This window comes from Corvus kubaryi, unplaced genomic scaffold (assembly GCF_017639235.1).
Source record: "Corvus kubaryi isolate FWS band 111438036 unplaced genomic scaffold, C.kubaryi_AGA036_p1.0 65198, whole genome shotgun sequence".
Lineage (NCBI taxonomy): Eukaryota > Metazoa > Chordata > Aves > Passeriformes > Corvidae > Corvus > Corvus kubaryi.
The window spans coordinates 36,975-56,327 of NW_024581831.1; the positions used below are offsets into that span (position 1 = coordinate 36,975).

The 19,353-nt window shown below is 39.9% G+C and overlaps 1 protein-coding gene across 6 annotated transcripts in view; it reads right to left on the minus strand.

The window, feature by feature from the left end:
- LOC121673108 (ligand-dependent corepressor) overlaps window positions 1-19,353 on the minus strand; it is a 73,842-nt gene that overhangs the window by 16,861 nt on the left and 37,628 nt on the right. The window contains exon 8 of one of the 6 annotated variants that reach the window (XM_042046169.1): window positions 8,378-17,902. The exons of the other annotated variants lie outside the window; for them this stretch is intronic. Within the exon in view, the coding sequence (XP_041902103.1) occupies window positions 16,933-17,902 (970 nt within the window). The 3' untranslated portion in view covers window positions 8,378-16,932. Of the gene's footprint in view, window positions 1-8,377; window positions 17,903-19,353 lie in introns of those variants that run through there. 6 annotated transcript variants of the gene reach the window in all.

Consider the following 19,353-nt stretch of genomic DNA (forward strand, 5'->3'; position numbering starts at 1 on the left):
TGGCGATCCCTTGCAGGCGTTGGGCAAATCAGCCGTGGGCACGAATAGTGTAAGCCACTGAAGCAAGATTTGCTGGAGCTCATCTTTCAAAGCCCCAATTAAAGGCTGACAGTGGATGCACCAGTTTAAATGCCTGCATTTCAATCCTCAGAAATATGCCTGGCACCTAACACTCCCCACACAGATGAATGAGTCCCTTCACACCTCTGTGGGTGCTACAGTAATTCTCTCTCATTGCACTGAAAAAAAATAGAAAAGCAGTATGCAAAGAGCTGCGGCTCCACATAACAGCTAGGAAAGAGAAAAAGCTCTTTCTTTCTCTAAATTAAAAGCTGAAGTTGTTCAAAGCACAGCCAAAATAACTATGGAAATATTGCTGCCAGGTTCTCAAGGCCCCTGAATTTACTCCGTCCTTGGTGACGCACATGGGGATGGACTGAGCTTGTATTTCAACGGAAAAGCAGGAAGAAAGAAGTTATAGATGGGTCTTGTTTGGCTGGGGTTTTTTGTCAGCTGCATGTATTCATCAACATATCCAGGTTGTACAATAAGCCAACTGACTGGACAAATAACAGACATCCATTATAGATTCAGACATTTAACCCTTCAGAGCAGTGTCTTTTATTTGTTTATTTATTTTTTGAACTAGTTAAACATTAAAAATCACTTCTCCCCACCTGTAACCAAATAGAAATCAAACAAACCAAAGTTAGTTTTACATTAAAAGAAAACCAGTAACAGCCTCAAATAAGTTTTGCTTTTTTATATTCCTGTCATAACTTCGACTCCCACCTTGCCCAAAACCCAACAGTACTCTATAGTAGTTTATCATCACTGTGATACTTCTGATACAATATTTAATGACTAATTAAAAATTTTACAACTGAGCTATTGCTTTAAAACCAAGGGAAATTTATCACGTTAGAAATACTATTCTATACACCAACTTTCAAACCCTTTCCAGAATTGTCCCTGCTAATTTTTCTAATTATCAAGATCATTTGGGATCTTCCCTTTAAGGAAAAAAAAAATTACCATGACTATTTCTTTCTGAGGCGGTACCCAGAATCTTCCCTGAGCTAGGTGCTCCAAAAGGAGAGATAGCACCAGAAGACCAGAATAGATAGAAAAACAGACAGCACCATAAGACAGATAACAAAAGCAAGCAGGGCAAAAAAAAAAAAAGTTCTTACAATGATTTTCACAGCTTTGCATGTTTTTAAAAAAGCAGCACCCAGTTAAGAGAAGGGAGAACGAACCACAGGGTAGGGAGGGATGCCCTGAGTATCTTCAACAGTCCCAGGTATGAGTTGGGAAGGCATACTGCCTCTGGACCCAAGGTGAGGCAGGTGTACGGCCTCTCCCCTGCTCTGAGTCCATCGCTGTCAGTTCCTATCTGTCCTGCAGCACACTGGGGACAAAGCCCTCCCGAACCTTCAGACATGCAACACAGGTCAGCTGGAGTCACTGCAACTGCACAGGTTCAACAAACTCCCACTGAAGGTGCAGTAAATGAGGGCTTGCAAGAAGAATAGGCTGTGCTGCGAGAAATCACACCTTCCTCTCCTAAGCTGAACATACACTGAAAGGTGGAAGAAAACCCAAATGCATTGGACACCCTCTCCTAAGACTTTTCTGGTCCCAGCTCCAACAGACAGGTTGCCATGCACAGCCACTGCCTACTCCTAGAAGTCTTCAAGGATTTCAAATTCTACAGTTATCCAGGTTGTTTTTTTTTTCCAACATGGATATGAAAAATCAAATGCAGCAGCTAGGTAGAGCGCTCGCTAGAGCTAACCACACCCAGCACAGCCTGGTAGCCAAAGCTTGGGAGGGGCCAGTGGAGACATCTGGAGAGGAGAGGGTATCCTGGGTGTAATTAACAGATGTTGGGGGATATGACCCCATTTCAGATAACCTGGAGATTCAGATAATTGGGCCTCAGATAATCAAGGCCACGTTGTTAATAGAAACAGTATCGCAACTCCTAACGGCGGCACTCCCCACGTGCTGACGCCATCCCTCCTTGCATGGAAATGCCTGGTGAAATATGAATTAGCGGTCTGATACATGTCTGTACTCTCTGTCAGCTGCTGGGCTGAGCAGCAAACTCTCTTTCTGATGCACCACTTTGGCTGGCTGCTTGGGAAATAGGTTAAGGCAGAGAAGTGGATTGCAGCCCTGGATGCCTGGGGACGAGGCTGTCTCAGAGCTGATGGGCTAGGTAAGCTCTATTTTGAAAGTGGGTTAATTTAGCTGCCATTCAACTACCATTAAATGATGTAGGTTAATTTTATAGTCAGATAACTATTAAGAAACCAAAACATAAGGCAGGAAATGTCTCTATGCATATCAGCAAGGAGAGATTTCCTCTGCGCTAATGCACACCCCTCCCCTTCAGCTCAAACCTCTCATCCTTCCATTTCTCCACATCCCTCACATCATCTTTTTTTTTTAACCCTTGTCATTACACACTATTGTCCTTCCCCCCTCTCTTAAGAGAGCCTATTCTTCCTCTCAAAAATTCACCTTGATATCCTGGCCCACAATTATTTTTCTCCTTTGTTTATATTGTCACATATCTCAATGCTAGAGGAAGACTAACAAATCCAAACCACATCTGACCCTGCAAATGTCCACTAAAAAAGGTTCCATCTTCCCCACATGGACAATATTTGTGCTGCTATGTGGTAAACTGAAGTAGGGAACTACCCCTTGCTTAGTAAATAACATTCCATCACTACTAATACACCCAGTTTACTTTAGGGGTATTTACCATATTTAAAGCCTCCTCAGTTGGCATTTTACCTTTTATAAATGGATGCTGCAGTTGAAATGTACTTTATCTCTGTACAACTTTCCTTTCTGCGGCATAATGATAGGTATTGTTTGTTTCTTTATACTGGTGACAAAACCCATCAATTGCTGGTTTGTCATAAAAGGAAAAATAAAATGAAAAAAATTACCAACAACAGCTTATGCCTGCAAAGGAACAGACCCTTTGGAAAAAGCAGAAGTGACTCATCACTCCTCATGCAGCAAGGAAGGAGCAAGCATCACAGCCCTGCAGATCCCCCCGAGATGCCTTCACAGATTGCCTCCCTCTGACTTCTGTGCTTTCCTGGTCCCACCAGCAGGAAAATGAGTCCCTAACCTTTGCAGAGAAAGCCAAAGCCATGATGACCCATTAGCACATGCTGCCCATCAAGCAATCACAGATCTCCTCTACCGCAGACGTTTTTTATCTTATTAACAGTAAGTGCACTACGCAAACCCTGAGAGCTCACAGAAATGAACTCACACTTAACCATACAGTTGTAACGAGACAAACAGTGCTAATGGGATGTTGGCATTTGCACTGTGCTTTTTATGACCAGAGAAATGCAGAACGGGACCATACCCAGAAATCGCAGCTAAACCACCTCTGAAAAATCCTCCTCGCAGCAACTCAGATATTCAAACGGTGACACCAGAGCCGCAACAATGCACATCATGGGAATTCTGACCCACAGAAGGCTGAGTGCCAAACCCCCTGTTGTTCTGCTGAGGCCTTGCTACTCTTCTAAACCTTGCAATGAAAGTCCTTTTTTTAACTCATGAGCTATAAAAGAACAGATGAAAAAGCCAAAACCCAAACCCCATCAATCTGCCCTTTGCCAGCACTAAGCCACTACCTTTGTCACTTTGATTTTAAGCTTTATAACTATTATTCTATTCTATTACAATATTACGTCGTATTATGTAACTATTATTCCTAATTTAATAATATCATTAAATGGGTGCAAAGCATATTTCTTTTAAATCCAGAGTTATTTTTCCTTCTATCAATTAGCAATCCAGTCTACACTCAAACAAAATTAAAGGCACCAACGTAACGACAGGTATGGGCAAGGTGGCTAGAATTAAAGAGCAGACAAGCAGCACCCTTACCACACACACTTGTGTCTGTTAGAGAAAAGCCAATACAGGGCCTGAAACAGGACCAAAAATCTACTTGTTTTTGTGCATGAGCAGCAAAGCTCACTGAATTACAGCTAGATGGACCTCTAGTGAGCAGTGAGGTCAGGCAGGTGCCACCATGGTCGGACCAGAACTTAGTTATTAACAACCACACTTCAGGTACCAAGTAAGCTTGTTTAGCTTTCACACCTTGAGCTGATGTTTGACGGATAGAAACAAGAAAGAAACTTGTATTTCTGTACAAACAGAGTATATTTGCTATGACAGCTTCTTATGCAAAACCAGAATCCTACTCAGGCTTTTCTTACAGTCTCCTTTCAAAGTCAGATAGTTTGTTTCAGACTCCTAATAACACCTCACATGCAGCTAGTTGCTTTAAAGGCCTGAAAGAAATCTGAGAAAGATACCACGTCTGATGACAGTGCACCTGAAGGCATGAAAAAACTATACTACTACCTTCACTGAAAGGGGAACGTGGTGAAAACTAGTGGATCCTCCAAGCAACCACCTCAGGCTTAGATTACAGCAAGGGACCCAGCACAAATATTGGCTGTGTGTATGAAAAACCCCTTCACATGTGCAGGGAAGCTGTTCAGCTTCTCTTGGTGTCATGTTTTCCCTGCAGTCCCAGAGTAACTCAACAATTAGTGTCAGGGCCTTCCTCTAAAGCTCAGGGAGAAGAAAAGCACAGTCAAAGGCTTGGCTTTAAGAAAAGAAACCATAAAAGCCCCTTTCAAAGTTAGGAATGTAATTCCAAAACGAGTTAAGCAAGCCCTACACGTTATTAGCTGGGCAGGAGGGATCTGGGACATGTGACAATGGGATCTTGGTACACATCACCAAAAAAAAAAAAATTTCCAAGCCTTAGCAGGTGTAACCTATTTATCACTGTAATTTTTACAGGCAGTTTGCTGATAATTCTGTACAGACAAACCACTCCTCCTGTCAGCACACGGCTGGCTGATCTGCACCTGGAGCAGGAGCCCAGCAAAGGTAGGCAAGCAAGCTCTGGAAACCACAGCCAGGGAGACAAGGCAGGAGTCACACATGGACAGATCCACTGCAGGCTCGGATACAGGCGACAGCTGAAGTCTCTGCCCCATCCCTCATGGCGTTAGTGTGAGGGCTGGGTAGGTTATGGTCCAGGACTCCGGTCAGCTCCTTAGGGGGATGCAGCTGTACTTTCACACAGGCAACTTTTGTATGTTCAGGCAGCAGTGCTTTTATTTCTATGCTCTGAAGTATACCTTAAGGGCTTCTAATTTTAGTTGAGCTTTTAAACAATTCCTGGAAATCTGAGCTGTAGTCATCTCATACAAAAATCTGCCTTTTAGTTAAGTGTGTAGGGAACAGACTCCTGCAGAGCTGTGAGACACCTGCAGAGGAGGAGGCAGCAAGAGAAAATTTTTAGGAGTTTTATTTCAACTGCGATCTGTAATTTTGATATGTTCAAAGTGACCTGTAAAAACAAGATGCAATTGCTTTATGTTCCCTCTTCATGATACCAAAAGAGAGCTTTTAAAGATTGTGTTGTCTGCAATTTTCGAGTAGGTGGGTATGAAGGAACTTAATTAATTCATAATTCATAGGTGTGAAGTCATTCACATTTCTTTTGATTTTCCTACTAGACAGCTGAGAACACCTTGGATTTCAAGTAACAGAGTCTGCATCAAATGTACCAGATCAGGGGAAACAGCAGTCTCACAAACTGGGACCCTTCCAGCATTGTAACATCTATTAAAGTGTCTCAAGAATAACTACATTAAAAAGATCCACTTTCTCTTTAATCTCTTTTCCATCTTCATTGTATCAAAGTCCATAATCCTAGATTTGCCTTAACACTTCAAACTCAGTTTTTTGAAATTGCTTTTCATCTGTAGCTCTGTTCCTCTGTACATGAATCATATTCCTAAACAGGTCCAAGAACCTGCTACTCACTTCCAGTTAAAACCTCCATTCAGCCAGTACCCGTGTTTAGGCATCTGCCAGAGCAGAGTTTGCAGCTTAAGAAAATAGTGATTTGCTGAAGTATATTCCTGAATCAGGATTTAAATCCTCCCCCTCCCCGAGACCCACTTTTGTCATGCCTCTAGGAAATTAGAGAGCTCAGCATGCTCAGGCAGGAAAGCCAGTGGTGATCCGTCTTACTGCAGACACCAGAGCGAGCTCTGCACTGCTGCTGTTTGAGGAGCCACGACACAAAGGCTCAGCTTTGCTTACATGGGCAGATGAAACTCTGATGTTCAGGAATTCCCTTAATTAAACCAGCTTCACTCACAAAACCTAAGTTTACTTCCAACTTTCAGATCCTTCATGCTGAGCTCAGGGAATTGCCTCCTTACAGGTTTAGTTTAAACACCAAAACTTAGCAGGTGCACTGGAAGCTGAAGCTTCCTGCTCTTCCCCTCCCAGCAGCTCTCATTTTCACAGAGGAGCAATGAGCAGAGCCTCTCATTTCACATCTGAGGGAGTATCTGCATTGTAGCAAGTGACCCAGGTGGTATGTATGTGGGGTTACAGTCCACTGCTACTCCCCAAAGGATCTGTTACTTCAGAAGGTGACCAGATATGCTCCTGCAGCTTCCAAAGAGGCAGCTGCCTCTTCCAATAACAGATCGAGCAGCTCAAAACGCACCCTGAGTCCAAACAAGCTGAAGGAAATTAGCAGGTGACTTTTAAAGCTGCCTAACAGGGCTAATTGTGTTTCTTTTCTACTTTTCTAAGAGACAACAGCATGGAAGCTTCTTTCTGGGTCTGGGTGCAACATCTTGTGCAATCTTGTCATGATACAGGAAACAGCTTTAAAAGAAGAAATCAAGACTGTGTTCCTTTAAGTTTGAACAATTTCATCTTAGCAGTGAGAAACTATCAGCAAGTCCTTCAGGAAAAGCAGAAAAACTTGGTATTTGTGATAATCGCAGGACTAAGTGTCGATTAAAACTGTTCTGGGACAAGCCTGCACAGTGTAATACATCCTAAAGAATGGCAGATGGGAATATGGTTCATCACTTTCAAAGGCTATTTTCATAGATTTGACAGATGTATTCAGATATACAGAAAAAAAAATATGATAAATGATAGTTTACTGCACAAGGCTTTCAAGCTATTTACACGTAAGAACTCACTATTCCTGAATAAGTGTAAGATGTAGTCCCTAGTTAAACCAAGTTTTTTGTTTAAGAGAGATTTGCCTGGTAAAGCTAAACCAATGACAACACCCAATTACCATTCTGCTTTTTGTTTTTAATACCAGTATTAGTATACAAGGAATACAATAATTAGTTTGTAATGTAACAGTTATTTAATGATCTTAAAAAACAAAAAAGGCACGGAAAAATGCAAACCCTAAATTACCTACTTTTCAATACCATATGCTAAGAAAGGTAATTTCTCAGGAGAAAAGAAACCTGGGCTAGATATTGTGCAGCATTATGAATTTTCCTAAAGCTAGGAAATCCCTATGCATCACTCTCAAAATCATCCCAGAACTGAACACAAAGGTTAGCAGAAATGCCTAAACTCACGTGGGTTCCATTACACACCACTTACTGTAACCTACTTTTTAGTATTCAGCATTTCAGTATCAATAATGCATAACATCAAAAGTAGTTCAACCCAAAGTACAATCATGAGAAAGTAAACATGGATCTTGGAGAAGGGCCGGCTGCAGTGTGGTGTCACTGCTGGATTTGCCTTGTGCCCCTGTGCAGGGGGACAAAAAGATGGAGTAGCTGGAGCTTTCCCTGTGCTAATGGGGAGCTGGGGACCTGCCCCCTCTGCAGAAGAAGAGCAGAGAAAGCAAAGCTGCAGAGAAAAAAGCATCACCAGTGCCCTGGTGAGCAGCTAAGCAAGGTGCCTGTGCCTGATGACGTGTGCTCCAGTACACAGCCCCGCTGCCCAAACCGGCGCTCTGCCCGCTGTCACCCCACAGTCCAGAACCGACCCGCGTGGGGCTCTGGCCACGCTTTCACTACCCCCGTGCCTACCTTGGCTCATTACTAAGTGCTCAGTGAACATCACTACATCACCCATCACCTTTTATTTTCCCTCCTGAGAGACTGTTTGTTCTTCACTGGATAAATTATTTACCATTAAGGAAATTAAGGTGGCCAGTAGGGAAGCGCAAATTAGAGTACGGGAGTTCATGAGACTGGGCTGCTATGAGACATTGTTTCAGCTTTCACATGTATTCCCTACCCAGCTGCTAAAGCAGCTTTATCGTCAATCCTATTTAGGACAAGAACCCAACAGAGTATGGAGATTCCAAAGCTCAATCCTTCAGCCAGAAATTGCTTTACCTTCTATTTTCACTTCCTCCCCTGCTTCTCCCCATTTGCAATAGTTTGCATCTCATATCCTTAGGGCTACTAGTACAGGCATTTAGAAAGCACATTAGAAACAACAGAATAGGAATCCCTTGAAGTTTTTCACAACAAAATTTATTAGAAGAATAGTGGTTTTGAAAAGTCTAGCATCCAGTGAAAACTACCATACACAACGTTACAGCTGGGAATGTGTTTCCAAAATGACATGGTCAAATAATACAATGGAGCCATTAAATCTTACACATGCACAACAAGAGAATTAGCGCTTTGACATACAATGCAAAAAATAAATGGACCACATGAAATAAAAATTTAAAAGTACTTATCACATACATTAAGACACAGCTTATTTAGTCCAGTCAAAAAATCAGAACTGCATTAAAAAAATTAATGTAGTGCAATCAAACCAAAAACCTTAATTTGTGATCATAAGTGCTCTACTACATAAAACATTGATCATAGCAAGGAACAAAAAAATTCAAATCACACAGTACAAAAAAATCTGTAAATAAATATAAACTACAGTACAAGAGAAATATTAAATTATACAATTCCGTCAAACTGTAAACAGTATATTGAAATGAGGTCCATAAGAGTAAAGGGGGGGTTCCTGTTTTTTTTTCCCATGACACTTGAACTTCTAGAGGTCAGAGAGAAATGCCATTTTCCATACTCTTCAAAGACTATGGGTTACATAAATAGAAAGAGAAGACTTTTTAGATGTAAAGTGTCAAATAATAAAGCAGAGGTGTTGCTGACTTGCGACTGCCAACGGATCACCATGAAGGCAGAACAGCAGATTTTAGTTTCAGGCTTGGCCTCCAGGTGAGCGCAGCACAGAGGCCTGGCACTGCAGGTGTTCGGTGAATAGCGCTCGGCCTTAGAAAGGAGGCACCTCGTGAGGTCTGGTCCTACCCAGGAGGTGGAAGTGATTATGGACAGCCTGGACCTCTGCTGATTATCTGACAGGTTTACACGCTTGTCATACAAACACCAACTTTGGCAGAACAATTACTAATAAACTCAAAGCACTCCCGGCCCATTGGTTTCCATCACAGTGGCCAGTGCACAGAATTCTCTAAGGACATTGCATAACTAGAGTGTAGAGGTCAGACAGCCAAGGACCCGTGCTTGAGGTTAGAAGTAGTTATGGTGAGAGAGAAGCAAGAGCCACGTTAAGAAGCTGCCTCTGCTGTTCACAGAAGCAGCTGGGAATGTATTTCATTTTTAGCTGCGCTGGCTAGTAGTGGCATTTTAAAATATATAAGTTTAAGATAACATATATACTATATATGTATATAATATAATACATATTATATAATATACATAGGAATTTCTTACAATACATACCAGGAACCCCCACGCGATCTGCTCAGTAGTAATAACTGAATATACAGAATGCCACTATAAGTGTCTGAGGCACTGTGTGCTGGAGAGTAAATATGCAGCTTTAAAATCCGTTTGGCTGAGTTATACCTGGATACCTGAACTGAGTTTTAAGTTGACATTCATCAAGGATGTGCTATCAGCACGTCAAAAGAAAAGCAAAACAAAAATACAAGTCACTGCTAGGTTTAAGAAGAGAGTACAAGTACCTGAATTGAGTGAGGATAGTGTGTAAACTGTCCCTGAGGGTTTTTAAACAGTGTGTGTACAAGTTGGATTCCTAAGAACATTAGTTTAAACTTACACTGCGGACTGATAAAATACCAATGTCTGACAATTTAACAAGTGGAGGTTAAAAAGAGTTATGAGCAAACACTCAAAACATTTTATACATTTTAAAGCAGCAGTAAGCTGCTGTAAGCATACATCCCATCAGTACAAGCAACACGTGGGACTCAGATAAAGGTTTCTATTTGCAAAAAGCCCATCATATATCAATAAGTAAAGAATATTCACCTGCTAAATTAGAATGCACCTAGTTACAGACTAGCAATTCAAGATTAATTTTTTAATCAAATACTTTGCTATACTTTGCTATTACATACTAAAATTCCTTAAGATCACTAATGCTGGTATTCTAATCTATTTTTTTTTTTAATGTTCCCCCTTCATTTAAGAAATATACCATTCCACAACTTAAACATTAAGATCCATTTTCAGTCCTCAGATGTAAAAAGCATGTCAATGAGTTAATATTAAAAATTTACACGGTAAAAAGGCTTGAATTTCAGCCAGAGATTCTAAATACTACTCATTCCCTGAAGGCATAAGGGAGAAAGAATCCCTACCCATTTTTCTTGTGATATAGTTTTCAAACTGAACATTAAAGAATGGTCCAAAATGTTTATTTCTTCATTTTGGGAAATTTCCCTTCCCTACCCTTCATCCCAGATTCCAAATGTCAAGCCCTGAAATGGCCTATTGAAATGATTAATTAAAAATACCAGGCATGTATATATACATCCCCTGCCTGAACTTCAGAATATTTTGTTGTACTAGTCTTTAAAAGACAGATTAATATACCAAGAGACCTTGTGATCTGACCTGAAAAGCTGTTAATGATCCTAGATTGTACATTTAAAGTATCTCATAACCTGAAGACCAGATTTAGTTAAGACTCTGGCATTGTAACAGAAAAAGTGCTGCAGTTATTTATCCCTTTTCTGGTACTTTAGAATAGGTCAGACAAGTGCTTTTTATAGTGACAGTAAAAGTTTACATGCTTTCACGCAGGCATAAAAAGTATTATCCGCAAAAATATTTGAGAAATGTAGCACCAAGTAATTGATAAACTGTTTAAGTAGCTGTAGTAGTATCCTCATTTCTGAGTAGGAAAAAAATATTAAGATAAACTGTACTAGGTGATGATGAGAGAAATTGTTTTTGATATTAATTTTTCCTGCTCCAGTCAGAATGAAGCCTTTGTCCTAATCCCTGCTCCATAAGGTAGAGTTACCATCTTGAGTCCTCCTAAATTATACTTACCAATTCAATAGAGACAACCACAGGGGCATGGGTGGGGATGTTTGTTTTTAAGAAGGTAAATTAAATGCCCTGGACAGGCTGAAAAAAGTCCTCCTTCCTAGTACGTCACCCAGGAAAACTGATTTTGCAACTGGGCTAAGAGATTTTTGTGAGGATTAAATAAAGCTCTCTTAATATCAAGGGGTTTATGACAATACCTGAATATGGGCATAATTCAGTAGGACATGAGGTCCAAAACTGCTGCTGTAATACTGGTTTAGAGACTTGGCCCCAATCAAAGAAAGAACAGGAAAGAGGGAGAGAGGTGGATGCTGGAATGCTCTAAATACTTAACAGCTTTTTCTGGTATACGTGAAGTGGATCTACAGATCATTTTGAGTTTATAATACCTCTCTGCCTAGTGGTCATCACAGCACACTGTGTTTATACACTGGATAATTTGAAATGAGTTACTATAGTGGCTACTTTATCTGCTACATTCATCAGAACTGCATATAATTAGCAGCGCAGATTTTCAGGTTTCTGATGGTTCCAATTACTGAATTTTCAATATAATTCAGGATCAAGTAGAAACCTTTATAGTACCAAACTAGCTCAAAACTATTTTTTACACCTTTTTCAAAACAATATTAGTCAACATTATGTACTGATGCCAAGAAAAAGCAACATTGACCTAGACTGAAATTACATTTAATTTCTGAAACATTTGTGGGAATACCTAGAAGTTTCTGATCCTCATGAAAATGAAGGAAACAACCCTTCCCATCCTACTTCTAACATTTGGCAGAGAATTTAAGCTATTTAAAATATTGTGACAAAGCTTTCAGTAAGGTTAATAATTTTGCCTTCATAAGAGTTTGGACTGCAACAAGAGTATGCATTCTTACACTGAAGAGTTAAAATTTTGTCTTCACTGAAGAAAGAGGTCTTTACACTATAGATGCAGCCACACCGTTTTTGAGAAAAAAGGGAACAGCAGAGTGCTCCCTTCACTCCTTGGACACTGTGTTCTTCTCCTAAGACTCAAGACATCTTAAGAGCATTACTTGAAAGTAAACTGGAAAGAAACACATGGCAATTCCAGTTTTGCCTGTATAACAATTGTTGCAGATGATACAAAGAGCAATTCAATCAGAACTAAAAAGTTGTTTCACAAAGCTTACTCAACCCTAAAGCCCCTGAATCACTTTGCCAGCTCCCATGAATTTCCAGGGAAAGGCAATGTACTCCCGGGTGTTCATGAAAGAAATACTTAGGTGCAAATGTTGGCCTCCCAAAAGACAAAGCACAGACTACTCCTTGTCTGCTCTTACCCAGTCTAAACACATGTGCAGTTACCTCCTGTGTTTAGGAATATCCTCCAGAGGTGGAAAGTTCTACAAAAAAAGGTTGTGTAGGAGTTGCAGAAGAACACAGAAGCTGAACACATTCCCTTACTAGAGGCATTATCCTGTATGTACCCCTGCACCGTTAAAAATAATTTTTTCTCCAATTGCCAAAAAAGTTCAGAGTTTCACTTCAGGTCTAGCAGTAGGGTTGGTAATGCAAGCATCAAGTTACGAGTTCTGCAACAAAAAGAAAGCAAAGGCATACCTGTATTGCTTATGCAGCAACTTCTCCTGTGCAACAGGGAAAAAAATGAGAAATTCTAAAGAAAACTGTCTTGAACCTTTAGAAAAAAATCAGGGAGTGACTGGAAAATAAATTATCTTTAGACAGAAATAAAAACAAGTCCAGAAACGTGTCCCTACAATATCTAACTGGAAACGTTCAACTCTATAGCTGTACTTAAGCATTACGGCCACAATAATGCCTACAACACTGTGGAATGAGGATCCAGCTGGCTGAAAGTGAGGTAATAGTTTGTAATAGGTCAGAGTTCTAAAAAAGCACTTTTACATCTTACAAGTCCAAATAAAAGAAAAAAAAAAAAGGACACATTTCATACATGTTGGGCTTTCTCACCAGAACTGTACGATAATTAACTCCACACCAGGACCCCTACCACACTAAGCCTTACTCATCTTCAATTATATGCTGCAGCAAAGATTTACCAAGCGACACCTAAACTTCAGTACAATATGAAACTTCGATTCTTAAAACTTTATACACACAAAATAGAAGATTACTTTTCTAGGATGGGGTAGGGAGGGGGATTCTCCTTCATGGTACTTGGACTGAAAAACTAGTTTTCAGAGACTGCCACAAATATAATTCACAGTTTCTTGCTGTCAGGCTTTTTCAGCTACATCAACGTAGTACACAACAATACTGTTAAGTCCAATAACTACATTGGATGGACATTCTCGGGAGTAAGAGAAAACTAGTGACAAAAAATACCCGAAAGGTCTCCTCCTAACAATGTCTCGATTTTTACAGGGTTGCAGTTTGTCTATGTTACACATTAATGCGATCTCAGAAGAGCAGCAGGAGAAGGGTCTAAAAATCTTTCTCCTGTCCAAGTGATCCAAGTAACATAAGCATCCACTTGCCAGAAATAAGATGAGAAACAAGGCTTTTGTTACAAAGACCGCAATGAACCACACCTTCCCACACCAAAATATGGTCAACCAGGGATTCTGGCCATGCAAACTGCTGGTCAGCAGAAAATTAAGCATGCTAATGGACAAACATTAATTCCAATCATATATTTAAAATGATCCCAAATACTACTAGTTAGCTACACTGAAAGCGCCTGCAAAAAATATGTAGTGAAAATTGAAACAAAATCTTAGTGATCACTGCAGCACTTAGAGTGATACTAGTCTTAAGTGATGAATCACCTCAGAGAAAATACGTTAGATGGGACTTTGAAACAAAAAGGTAACATTAAAAGGTGCACCTGAATATTACAGACTAAATTTACAAAACCTACAATAAGGTAAAATATATATCTTTTGAATATTCAGCAGCTTTTTTTTAAATTTGTTTTTATTTTTTGAGAGGCTCATGAAATTTTAAAAAGGGACCACTAACTAATCTCAACCATGCTTCACAAAACAATAATGGCTATTTCATATTGCAGTTACCAACGTAATGCAATTAGTGCTTAAAAAATAATCTACACTTTTTCTTTTTTTTCCTTTTTAAACAGAGACCTTTGGAGGAAATATGGTTGTTCAAAAGCTTCTCGAAAAAGAAAGATTACCTGAATATTAAGTTATCACAGATCAAGTGTTGTGTTTAAAAGCTTTGCAGTTATGAGTATTACAATCTTCAGGTCTCAGGACATATAAACTGAGAAAGTTACGTGTTTGGTTTGTTGTTGGTTTTTTTTTTTTAAATCCACTTTCTAACCAAAGCAAATAAAGAGTACTCAACTTCTCACTATCTATTTACAATTCTTAGCCTACAGTCTGAAATGACAAGACAAATTCTCTTTTAAAACTGCAGCATTAAAGGGTAGGCACACCATTCTTCTGCTGCACGATTGTCACCCACTTAAACATACACATACAAAATATTTAGGTTAGTAAAATGAGCACTCCACTTACACTACAGTGACAAGTTTTATAAAACTCAACTCATGTTGCTTAAATAAGGACAACTGCAAAAGGTTAAACCTCTCTCAACAGTAAAACTGTGTTACTTTTTTTTTTTTTTAAGCTTGCAACAAACTTTCTACCATAACCTCCAACAGCAGATGAAACCACACCTTAAACTGAGCCTTTATTGCAATCACCAGCTAAACTGGAACGTATTGCAGAGTTTATATACTGCTACTGAGCTTAAACTGCTTTAAATGCCAAGATGACAACTAGAAAGCTACAAGGAACCAGGATTTTGAGGACTAAAATATATTAAGTAAACAAAAATAAAGTATACTTGGGGCCAAATGCCCAGTCCATTTCAAGAATGAGCAGTGCATATTTAAAACAACAGCAATGGTGTGCCTAACCTTCGAAAATACGAAGTTGCTGGGGGTGGGGAGAGGCTAATAGAGTCAATTGTTCCAGAAGTCATTCAGCATCCCTAGGGCTACCTAGGCCACCCTCCCATGAACTTTGAGAAACCACTTTCACTGACATCACTTAATGCTCTCACACAAAAACTCCAATGCTTCTTTTGGTTGTGCAAATGGGGGAAAAAAATGGTAATTTCTATCTACCTTTTGCACAGATTAAGACCAAATTGCTTCTACCTGAAGAACCAGTAATTATGATTTGGTCATGTTGTGGTAAATCCAGTAAGCTCCACTTAGTTACTGACCACTCCCGCAGAAAGTATCAAAGATAAAAGTTCAGTACAAAACTTATCCTGGATCTCCAGATAATCATAACGGTATCACCATATTGAAAAAAACCCAGATTTGTGGTTTAAGGAGTGCTTTTTTTTTGTGGTGTTTAAATGCTTATTCTAGCATGTGCTAAACCACTATCAAAATAGATTAAATAAAAACAACAACAAAAAAGCAGGACTTTATAAATAAATTCCTGCTACTGGCAACTGTAATATTTAAAAAGGAAACACCCATTCATTGAGTGTTCGACCCTGACAGTATTACAGATAGATATGATGCAGAGCCTGAATTAGATCAGGCTACCAGTGTTATACTTCTTCCCTGAACATTAACAAGCTCCTTCACTAATGTGGATATTTGGGCAGACTACTGAGGTTGTAACGTTTGAGATCACCATTTTGTGGGCTATTTTTTTTCCTTTTTTTTTTTGTTTTTGTTTTTGCAGTATCACAGTAGTTTGTTACGCAAATCCCCCATCCCTGGATTAGAGTCATTTAAACTAGCTGTTGGAACCACATAGTTTAGTAAACTCAGAATCAAGTCTGTAAAAAGCGTAAAGGTCACAAAGAACCATAGTTCTGGTACAATGAGGCATACCCCAATACATCATTTAGTGTACCCTGACTGCTCCTGACTGTGAGAAGCTTGTCTTCCGTGAGATAAGGCTACATCCTCAAGCAGGTGAGTCTAAATATCACCCTTCAAAAACACCAAATAAAATTACAGTGAAGGTAGTGTTATAAATAATTAACTGACATTTTCTGAAGGTAGTGTATGTAAGTTTTCCCTCCCCTCCCCTCCGGGTGAGCACTAAGCAGATAGCAAATGGTAAGTATGGTTAATTTAGAAAGAAAACAGTGGAGAGCCTACTTAGACCCAATTGATTATCTATCTAGTCGACAAATCTGGTTCAAGAGAGGTACCATTCCTAAATAATTTGATTTAGCTTAAATCTTTCAATCAACTGGATCAACAAAAATAAGAGGGGGGAAAAAAGATTTCTGAAACATTTTTGAAGAATGACAGTCTGATTTTCATTTGAAAATTGCCTGGTTTTAGGAGAGTGTCAGTTTAACAAAGTGGACTTATTATATAAAGGCAGATAAGAAAAATCCAACATCAGAAGTTCAGGCAGGCTCTACAGGCAAGATGTCCACTTCCACAGATCTGCATTCTTTGTGAGGTAACTCTCTATTACAGAGAAACATGCAAAAGGCAAAAGAAAAAAAAAAAAGGAACAAAGAAAGAAAGAGGGCAGTGGGCAGGTGAAGGAGGGAAACTGTGCCATACCAGGCTAGAAAAATTTACAAATGTGACATTCAGAGCACATCTTTCACCTGTGTTCACATAAGTCTATGCTGAACTGCAAAGGAAAGAGCATTGCAGTAAACAGGAGACTCAGGTGCGCTCAGTGATGGTTGAACTATGCAGTAGTGCTCACCCAGTTTGCAAAGTAATTGGCACTCTACAACATCCCTATTCATCTTTCAATTCATTTGCACTTTGTGCTGCTTCTCCCTGGGGATCTAATTCAATCTTTACTGAAACATCCTGCCCCTCCGACTTCATTAATTTCATTTTTTTCTTTGGAGGGTTTTTCAAAGTGCCCAGCCTCTCTTTAACTTTGTACTCCAGTGTACTGTGGGGGATCCCATAAATACTCTGAGCTTTGGAAACACTCATTTTCCCGCTCATAACCACAGAGATTGCTTCCTCCAGTATCTCGCTGTTGTACTGTCTGTATCTCCCTCTTTTCTTCCTAGGTTGCTTGGAGCCAGGATCTCCCTCTTGATCGGAGGTGGGATATGGCTGTCCAGAGGTAGACTGCTCAGCATCTGAGCCCCAGGAATCTGGTCCAGCATCCAGCAAACTTCTCCTATTTTGTTTTGGAAGGATAGCCCTTAACTTTTTGCTAAGCACGCTCTCCGTTTGTGAACCCATTACCAAAGAGCTATAGCTGTACTGGTCACCAGTGCGGGACTCCCATGAAAGGTCCATGCCTCGAACTTGTGGTATCTTTAAATCCACAGGAGATGAATGGCTCACGTCCTTTTTCCCATCCTGTTTAGTTTGAAGTGCCATTTTTTGAAAGGCAGAGTTTTCTGTAAGAAAAGGAAGGTCACTGATGTTGCTGAGTGCACCATTTCCCCTGAATTTCATGCGGCTGAAATTGAATTCGTAGTGTGGTTTTGCCCAAGAAGCCTCCCTGGATAATATTAAGTGCTGTCCATGATTCTGTAGTCCAGATGGCCCATGGCTGGCAGCCGTAGAAAACTGGTTTCTGCTCAGCAGTTCTTCACTAATCTGGAGTGATCGAGCCAGCGGTACTTTAAGAGATGTGGAGTGGCCATAACCTTCCCTGGTTCCATCCTGCAAGCTTCTTGGAGGTACCCCATCACCACTCTGTAGTCCCTCCGGATGGTGCTGGCTGGGTCTCCCAGGTCGCCTAATTGGATGGAAGGAAACTGATGTGAGCAGGACTTGCACAGGTAGGGAGGGATGGGTGAGGGGGCCACTCCTTTATTAGAAGGCCTTGCTTGGGTAACATCACTTTTTGTGTTATTTATTTTTCTCTAAATTTTTTTTTTATTATTTTAATTTTTTTTTTTTTTAAGTCTCAGCATCAGTCAGTTTTAAAACTTGTTCGCAAAAAAAGAGAAGCTTTTTGGGCAAAGAAAAATGAAACCTGTTGGCTGGTCTCTGGTTGGGTTCACAAATTCTCGGAGTAGAAAAGACTTCGCGCAAGCGTCTGAAAATAGCACCTTAATTACAAAGTAGTAATCAATCGCCATAGATCTACACACAACTGTGTTACTGGTGTGACGTTACCACTAAACAAGCACAGTAATAAAAGAGTAAGCCAAAGTGCAACATATTCAACATGCAAATATGACTGCCACCTGCAGTATCTATACATAGGTGGAAACCCTGGACAGTGTTTGCTTACATCATATTGAAGAATTGCTGCTCAGGATAAAAGAAAAAGCTTAGCAGGCCTCAAAGGTATTTGCCTGACTTTCATTAAGCACCAAATATGAAAGCTGGGATACCGCAGATCACAAAGAAAAACGCTGCATTACACTAGACTTACCAAACCGCTCTCTTAACAACTAATTGCATATATACACAGCCCTGAATCTCATTTGATATAAAGCATGGCTAGGAAAAGAAAGATCTAAGTTCCAACTGTCATCCAGATCAAGGGTTAACAAAAAAAAGGCGGTATGTATTTTTACCATTTCCCTTTCATCACAAATGTTTTTTCTATGCCATAAAGTACTACTGCTGCAGAGAATCACATCTATTTTAACGCTTTGATTGCTTAGCCCCCTGTAGTTATTAAGTCACATAGGTTTCAAAATCCACCTCCAAATTTCTCCACGTTCAGCATACAAATTAACAAAGAGGATCTATTTTGATGCTCTCGGACACTATACTGGTGTAAAGCCCTCTGGGTAAGTCAGTATTATTTAAGGATAGGACATATAGTACTGAAAAGCTACATTATTATTTTTAACATCACACTGGGATTTTAAAAAGTCTTTAGAGAAAAGACATCCACTGAAAGGACCTGGTATGTAACATACACAATGCTTGATACACATGCTGTTTACTTCTCTCCAGGATGCAACAAGTCATAGATGTGCACAACAAGAGTCAACAAGGATTCAGAACAAAATCCAGAGAAATGGATCAAAGTTTGCAGTTCCAGAGAACCCTCTCAGACAGTGTGCATTCTCCACCCCTTCTACAGCATGTATCAGCATCACAGTGTGCACCAGTGATTCTACACCTAAATAAAGGTCATAGTGGTAGCTAATAATGCTACACCTGACTTAGTGATGCTAAACAAACTGCAGCCAGCCTCATATACCACACACCTGTACGAGTAACCAC